Source organism: Triticum urartu, chromosome 5A (assembly GCF_056163025.1).
Source record: "Triticum urartu cultivar PI428250 chromosome 5A, HENAU_Tu73, whole genome shotgun sequence".
Taxonomy (NCBI): domain Eukaryota; kingdom Viridiplantae; phylum Streptophyta; class Magnoliopsida; order Poales; family Poaceae; genus Triticum; species Triticum urartu.
In genome coordinates, this window is record NC_141877.1 from 465,099,529 (window position 1) to 465,107,918 (window position 8,390).

At 50.8% G+C, this 8,390-nt stretch overlaps 1 protein-coding gene across 1 annotated transcript; it reads right to left on the reverse strand.

Annotated features, from left to right (window-relative positions):
* Positions 1-624: 624 nt before the first annotated feature.
* Positions 625-3,598, reverse strand: LOC125509768 (beta-glucosidase 30-like). Its single transcript, XM_048674801.2, has 7 exons — positions 3,335-3,598; positions 3,188-3,254; positions 2,937-2,995; positions 2,772-2,847; positions 2,560-2,637; positions 2,361-2,448; positions 625-1,911 (listed from the first exon to the last, which is right to left on the reverse strand). Exons 1-7 carry the CDS (start codon positions 3,515-3,517, stop codon positions 906-908), a joined length of 1,557 nt encoding a protein of 518 aa, XP_048530758.1. The 5' UTR covers positions 3,518-3,598; the 3' UTR covers positions 625-905.
* Positions 3,599-8,390: the final 4,792 nt, after the last annotated feature.

Below are 8,390 nucleotides of genomic sequence, written 5' to 3' on the forward strand. Positions count from 1 at the left end.
ATGCCCTTACTACGAGACGGTACTTTGCCTTGTCAAGGGAACTTGTTAGTGGTAGGCCCAGTACCGGTACGTTACCTTTACTTGTTATTCGTTTGGTCCCATTTTTTCCTTTTCTTGTTTTTACTTTGTGTATCTATTTTTTAGATATTCTAAAATTTATTTAAATACATACATTTATTTTTTAATTAAATTTACCTCTAAATAAATATATTTTCAATTTTGATTTACTTAAAAAACATTAATGTCACATTTAAAAAATGTTTATGCAGTGTAAATAAAATGTTTGTGCAACTTCAGAAAAAAGTTGATAGCATTCAGAAAAATGTTCATGAAATTTAAGAAATGTTCAGGCATTTCAAAAATATAATCATGGAGTTTTTTGAAAATGTTTGTACAATGTAAAAAATGCATGTGTAATTCAGAAAAATGTTCCATAATATTGAAAAATATGTTTCTGCTTTTCGTTAGTAAAATGTTTGTACAGTCTAAAACAATGCTGGCGCTATTTAGAAAAATGTTTCATACCACTAAAAAAGCTCATTATATTTAGAAATTATGAACAATATGATCAAAGTCTTAGAAACAACCACGAGTCTACGAGTGCTGGCTGGGGAACAACAATCCTCAATCTCATTTTTTTTTTATTTCTTCGGACGATCAACGGCCAAATGCGGCAGACGCTTATTCACAGCCATGACTCATGCTCAACACCCCCCGCATAAATAAAATTAAAATTAAAATTAACAGCACTAAACATCTTCAAGTACTGTTAATAACGCCGACACTGTCACCGTGACTCAAACTCACAACACACAAATCATGCACGCACGCAGCATATGCAGATACTAAAAACGAACGCCACCTGAGCTAAGACCAGCCATGCGCGCATGCAGATGGATCATGGATCATTTCTTGAGGAATCTGCCCATCCATTTGCTGGATTCCTTGGGGTAGCGCTTGAGCGTGTTGCGGTCGACGTAGATGAGGCCGAAGCGGTCCTTGTACCCGTCGCCCCACTCGAAGCAGTCCATGAACGTCCACGAGAAGTAGCCCTTGATGTTCACCTTCTGCTTGATTGCGAGGTTGAGGAAGAGGAGGTGCTTGTAGTGGTAGTTGATCCTGGCGGGGTCCTTGAGCGCCTCCCTGATGGGCAGCGAGCTGTTGTTGCCCTCGTCGATGCCGTTCTCCATGACGTAGACGGCCGGGTTGCCGTACCTGCGCTTGGCGTAGAGCATGAGCTCGTGGATGCCCGGCGGGTAGACGAAGAGGAACTCGGTGTAGGCCTGCGGGCCGAGGGCCCTGCCGTTGCGGAAGCCGGTGACGTTGGAGCGGTTGTCGGCGTCGTAGGAGCCTCGGAGGAGCGCGTTGGCCGGGGCGGGCGTGGCGATGGCGTAGTAGGTGGTGTAGTAGTTGAGGCCGAAGAAGTCGTAGGAGCCCCTGAGCGCCGCCTTCTGCTTCGGGGTGAAGCTCGGCAGCCGGGCGCCGAGCCAGCTCCTCATGGACGCCGGGTAGTCGCCGTGCACGATGGGGTCCATGAACCACCCCAGCATGAACTCCACCCGGCGCTTGGCGGCGTCCTTGTCGGCGGTGGAGTTGGTGTAGGGGAGGTACCAGTGGCACACCAGCGTGATGCCCACCTCGCCGCCCTGCGCCTTCTGGTACTTGCGCCGGTACAGATCGACGGTGGCGGCGTGGGCCAGCAGGATGTTGTGCGTCACTATGTAGGGCTCCCGGGCCGAGTCGCCGGCGCCGCATGACTTGGAGACGTGCGGCGAGCACCGCCCTGGCGCGAACACGCCGGTGGCGTAGCCGTACGTGCTGTACGTCCATGGCTCGTTGAACGTCGTCCAGTGCTTCACCCGGTCGCCGAACTCGTTGTAGCACACGTCGCTGAAGTCCACGTAGTCCTTCCTGCGCCATGCATCATCCGTTCTTCGATTAATAATTCAATTGGATTCGATTGAGATGCTCATGCTTCATGCATGCATGCATGCATGGCCCATCTTCACTGCACGTTACGCTCACGGCGAAATTGTTAATGTTATCACTTATATCAGGATCAGACTGTTCGTTCAGGCCTCGTTTGACTCAGCACGGATCTTAACCAGAGCGTTTACCGGCGGTATTATTCTGCACAAACTTTCTGCTGGTTGGTATCTCTCCAGCAATTTTGTACTACTACTTGTTCTTTTTGGAAACTCAGGCTTTATGTCATTCTGTACGACTAGGAACTGTTAATAAAAGTTTTTTTTTCGTATTTTGCGGGAAGGGATTGTTTATAAAGTTGATTGATGTTATGGCACATGTTACTATTGAAACTGTTTAAAGGAGATGTCCTGTGATTTGACTGCGTCACTTACACAATCTTTTCACTGAGGAAGCCACCGTATTTGTCCTCTAGCCCCAGGGGTGTGTCCCAGTGGTGCAGTGTCACATATGGCTTCAACCCTACCATGTGGAAGAAGGGAAAACAGTTAATTTCTTGGTGAAAAACAGTGTAAGGTATAGTACAACAAATTATTTTAAGCCAATAAGAGAGAGAGAGAGAGAGAGAGAGACCTTTAGCTATGACCTCATTGATAAGTCTGTTGTAAAATGCAATCCCCTCTTTGTTCACTCCTCCACTTAGTGAACCAGCTGCGAGTAGTAAACCAGACAGAGAGATGATAATTAAGTTGATAAGTTTTCTTTTTTGCGGAATTATAAAATTGATAAGTTGCCTGAAGGCAAATATAATTGGAGTGTTTTTTCTCTCGTAATCTGGCACGTACTTGGCAGGATCCTGCTCCACGCGATGGAGAACCGGAAGGCATCCATGTTCATGTCCACCACCAACTTCAGATCCTCCTGTAATCACGGATCGGAGCCAGGTTAATTATTTTCGAAAATTAATGTCGAACGCTCTACGCTGCCGCATGAACAGGACAGTAGCTCACCTTGTACCGATGGTAAAAGTCTAGCGCCACGTCTCCGTTGCCACCGTCTGCAATCTTGCCTGCCGTGCAACAACCATACGGTTTTTACTTTTTTACTGACTGATAATCTCAAGCTTAAAACTGATGTCTGTCTTTGGAGAAGAGAGAATATTTGAGCCTAACTAGCACTGCTTCTCCATGACTTGGTTCATCAGGAGTACGTATATGGGAGGAAGCCGCAATGGTGAAGATCGATCGGTCAGAGCGTGTACCTGGAGTATGGGCGAACTTGTCCCACACCGTCGGCCCCCGGCCACCTTCCTTGACGGCGCCTTCGTACTGCACGCAAGCCATTGCCGATGAGTAAGCACGTGGTAATGCATCTACCATCGGTACGTGGCTGGAGCGCATGCACGGACCTGGTAGGCGGCGGAGCCGGTGCCGAAGACGAACCCCTTGGGGAAGCTGTGCCTGCTAAACGGCGCCTTCACCGGCGTAGCCGGGTGGGCACCGCCGCCCGCCGAGGCATGGGCGCCGCCGCCGCTGGACGCGAGCGCCAGGAGGGCGAGGAGGAGAGCGGGGAGAACCTGGCGCTTACCCATGAATTCTCCCTGCTGCCTCCCACCCGCTGGACACTGCGGCCAATGGGATGAATGGTTGCCTATGTGCCGCGCGCACCCTCCTCCGTTATATAGGGAGCTGGCTCGAGGCGTCCATGGCCTGGCTCGCTCTACAGAGAAAATCGTCCGTGGACCATGAGCACGTCGTAGCCCGGATACGGCGGGAGCTGGCGGGCGGGTCCGGCTCACAGGCCACAGCTGGGAGGCGATCGCCGTCCGACTCGGGCCAACAGTGGCACACGTGCGCGTCGTGTACCTCGCGCTGGATTTTTATTCCTTTTCTCGAAACGGAGTGGACCTCCATCGATCGTGGTGAGGAGTTCATGGGCTCATGGCTGTTGGTTAGATGGGATCTGGTGACGGGATAGAACCAATCACATGCGGCGCGGTGATCGCAGCGGTGTTCCAACAGTGTCTTTGCCGTTTCGGGTGAGCGGGTTGTGTTGCCGCGATCGGCCGGGGATCCAGATTTGCCGGGACGAAGTGGACAGGACGGGACCAGATGGAGCCGATAGCTAGGGAGACATCCATGCATGGCCTGACGGACGAGCAACTTGGCAGCTTAACTCAAGAGAGAAATGGCGAAGCAGATGCAGAGAAGGAAGGGAAACAACTGCGGTAAGGCCAACTTCACCGCGCGACCCTAAACGGACGTCCGCTTTGCCTGAATTCTGTCCGTTTGGATAGGGTAATAGAGTTGTGTCCGGATCATTTCTGAGATGCGCTGGCCGTGCGCCCAACGCGCGGACGCATCCCGACCACATCCTGTCCGTATATTTTTTTCTTTGCAAGGCCTTAAACTTTTTTTTCATCATTCATTCTTGGTACATGAAAATACATCACCAAATTTTAACTAGAAAAGTAAGACCAAAGAAAACAAGAATCACAAGAATATATTTTAGGCCCTGTTTGGTTCATAAGTCCTAGGATTTTTTTAGTCCCAACTTATAAGTCCCAAGTCTCTAAAAAGTACCTACCTGTTTGGTTCCTGGGACTTAACATGGACTAAAAGACCATACTATAATTATAAGTCTCTATAAGTCCCTCATTGAGAGTCTTATTTCATAAGTTCCAAATCCCCACTTTAAGTCCCTATAAGTCCCTCCTGTTTGGTTTAGATGGAACTTATAGGGACTTTTTTAAGTCCCTAAACCAATAAGTTCCTGAAAACAAACACCCTCTTAGAAGATATCCAACTTCCATAACTGCTTCTGTAAGTTGGATTAGTGTCTTCGCGATGCATTCATTGTTGATCTGCGGAGGAGCCGCCTCCATCTTGCGTGTTTCTTTTCTTCTTCGAGTCTAAAGAAGTAGAGGTTGCTTCCTCGCATCTAGTCTCGTGTCTAGCCTCTAATCTAGCAACAAGTGCACTTGTCTCATCTACAACCTCTATGCTAGTTAAAAATGCACAAACATCTACTAAATTGCGCTCTATCAATATATCGATGTACTCTTGTTCCCAATACCCAAACTTGCATCCATTCTACACAACAAAATTTGAAGTTAGCACAACTAGTCAAATCTAGAGCACAAACCGAAGCTAAAAAGAGCACATACCCCATCGTTTAAGCACTTGATGAACACCCATCCGGGATGTTCCGGCGTTGTAGACACGCAGCGCACGACCTTCTTTAGGCAGTGGTCGCACTTAATGAGCGGCAACGGTGCGCCGACGAGCTTTTGGGCTAGCACCGAGCCCGACCAACCGCCATTCGTGTATCTGTCGGCGGACCACCGACAGTGTAGATCCGAGCGGCTAGAGGAGGAGCCACTGCCTGCATGTGGCCTTGTGGCCCTGCCAGGGCCTTCCGGCCCGGTGCCCGGCCAGTCCATGGCGCGGCTCGGCCTCCCACAGCCGGGCGAGCTCAAGACCGACCGGATCCACCCCAAATCCGGCCGGCAGGTGCGTAAATCAAGTGGTCGTGGTTGGGTAGCTCGGGGGCGCCGAGGGGAAGGGGTTGGGCGAGTGCGTCCGAGCTGCACAGCTACAATGGCAGCGGCGGCGGCGGCGAGGGAAGAGTGGGGAAGAGTGGAGAAGAATGGAGGGACGTGCGGCCGGAGGGAGGGAGGGGGGCGGATAGAAAAAGGCGCCCCTGTGCTACCGACGGGCAGGCCAGGGGAGGACACGCGCAGACGGCCCGCACGTCCGCGTGCTGTCCGTTTCACCCCAAAAGCGGCGCAAACTTGGGTCAGAAATGGATCGAAAGCGGACAAAAAAGAACAAAAGTCTGTTTACGCCTGCGCGCTGGGCCGGCTGATTCGTTTGTTTTATCTCAAACGGACGCGCGCGGACAGGATAGAGTCGCACGATGAAATTGGCCTAAGCAGATGGCTGGGCTGGCGCGCGGTCCGGTCGAGACGGTGATGGTTGATAGGCACGGGCAACAAGGAGGGATATTGTGAATGGCGATGGTGCATCTGTTCACGGTGATCCGATAGGATAGACGGAACGCGACGCGCGGCGGGCCACTTCGGTCTTGGCTCCTTCCAATCATTCTTCCTTCTTCACATGCCCGTGCAGCATCTCCTGTACGCGGACCGCCCCGCCATGTCCATGTAAATCCAGAAGCGGTAGCTTCACTTGGAAACTGGAATGTTTTTCTCTATTTACGGATTCCTCTCCTCCTTTTGCTTACAAATCAAGCGTAGAATTTGCATTCCAAAAAACTATTGTGAAATTCGTTTGGATCAAGGCGCATGCAGCCCTAACTCCGATGACAGTGCTCATGTTAGGGTATCCTTTTTTACTCGGATGAAAGAGAAGGCTCCAAGGTGAAACTAGAGTCTTTTTTTTGCGGGTGAAGGTGAAACTAGAGTCAATGCAAGTTGTGGATGTAGCGGGCATCGGCAGGGCAACTGGTGATAGAGCATGGTAAAGAATAAGATGTACTTAAAATAGGTTGTTAAATGCGTTTGGGGTGATTTTTTTTTCAATTGAAACCACTATAATTTCAAGTGATTAAGTATTTTCTATGCTCTATTTGGCATACTTCGTCATGAGTACAGGTCAGGGAAGCCCCTAAATCTAAGAAGTGTTTGGTGCTCTCTCCATTTGAAAATCTAGGCATTGAATTTCGCACGATCTCTAATAACCGTCTTTGACATTTATCACACAAAAGTTTTAGGAAATGATAGTAACCGAATATTTTGTGAAACTATTTACAAAAGATAAAAACACCGAGTACATTTCTATGACTAGTAAATCCACACGTTATTTCATTAGTACTGAAAAAGGCTTCTGCCCGCTTTTATATATAAAGCAAACCACACATTACAACCGCCAATACAAAAAGAAATGGAAAATAAAAATGTCATGGTTACAAAACACTACGGAACAGCTAACAAGCTCTGAAGGACCCATAGGACATCGTAGCCCACGACTGCCTCGGATCATGTCATCGACGCTACCGCGACAAGGGAGCTATTCCCCGTCCGAGGAAAGCCATGCTCCGTCCCTCCCAAGGGAAACCCGTTGTTCTGTCATTACCTCCGAAGAGGGCACCCCTGCCCTCTCGTCCTGGATCATAGGACGTTGTCTCATCGGTAGGTAGAGCAGCTCACCCCCGAGCACGCATGGACAGGTCAATTGGTTCCCGGGGAGAGGACGACAGCCGTGGCGACCTCACCTCTGAAGGAAGCCCGTACATCGCCACCGTCTCCGGCCAAGACCCAAAAGCCCACCACAGTTGTCGAGCAGGGACGCTACTGAAGACCGGCAGACCACCACCACACTGAACCCCTGACCATGTAGAACCCCCAAGGCGGCACCTTCAAGAAGTAAACGACATCAATGCGTCGTTGTCGCCCAATCCAGATATTTTAGCTTTCGCCCGGGACCAAGAGGCAGAGGGCGGGGTGTAAGTCTCGATGTCGCCCACAGAGGGAGAACAGTGCCATGAGTGTCACAAACATCGTGACCGGTCTCGCCGACCAAGGGTTTCCCCCGACCTAGAGCCCGCACCCAACCCCCTTCCAACTTGTAAAACGGGAGAGCCAAAGGGTGCCCACATCCCAACCGACCGTGGAGAACAAGGCGCAAGCGAGGCCACCACCTTCAAATCGGATCCATGCTCGCCGCCGCCTCACTGCCCGGCGCGAACAAGGACAGCACCCCGCAGCGCCATCCCCAGTCGAAGTGGATGAGGCGCCCTCTCCAGCAGTGGCCACCGCCACCCACGACACCCACATCCCCTAGGGGACCAGAACGGCCTTGCCCGACCTAGTCCCCATCGCCACCACTGCGGAGCCGCGTCACCGCCTCCTAGTATGGCAGCTACCAGATTTGCGTGACCTCGCCACCGGAGAGCCCGCTGGACCCAGCTCCCCCGCGAGTGGTTGGTTCGTGCCGTCGGGATCCCAACCAGGGGAGTGAGGAGAGAAGCCCCACCGCACAGGCTTCCCCCGACAGACACCCTCCGACAACGGCGGGAAGTAGGAGGGGATGAGGGAAGGAGCCTCTAGCCGGCGACAAAGCTGGAGCTCCCGTGATGCGCGCGGGGCGCGTCGCAGGAGCGAAGGAGGGGGGACGGGTTGTCGCCTCGTTGGTACTCAATCGTACTTCATTAGTCAATAGTGAAAGATAGAACTTTGACCAGATGCTTTCTAGGGTTATTTTGCTAAGGGAAATGTGATGACGATAATAGTTTGCAGGCAACCTCGATGGCATTCCTCCTTTTAGTGATGTGTGGGGGTCTTTGTGGCTTGCGACGTTAATTAGGTGGTGATGTCTTATTTTGTGGGCATGTTGTAAAGCTTTCGGCATGTTTTCTCGCTAATTAACTGAACAGATGGACAATACCTTCTTTTTCTTCTTAATTAACTAACATAGCCATTTGGACACCGATGTAGAAAAAAA

Bases quoted from the DNA above. Each gene is read 5' to 3' on its own strand.
- LOC125509768 (XM_048674801.2), bottom strand. From the start codon at position 3,517: ATGGGTAAGCGCCAGGTTCTCCCCGCTCTCCTCCTCGCCCTCCTGGCG. The intron at 2,449-2,559 runs GTCTCTCTCTCT...TCCACATGGTAG, and splicing joins CAATGAGGTCATAGCTAAAG to GGTTGAAGCCATATGTGACA. The intron at 1,912-2,360 runs GTAAGTGACGCA...TGCATGGCGCAG, and splicing joins TTCCTCAGTGAAAAGATTGT to GAAGGACTACGTGGACTTCA.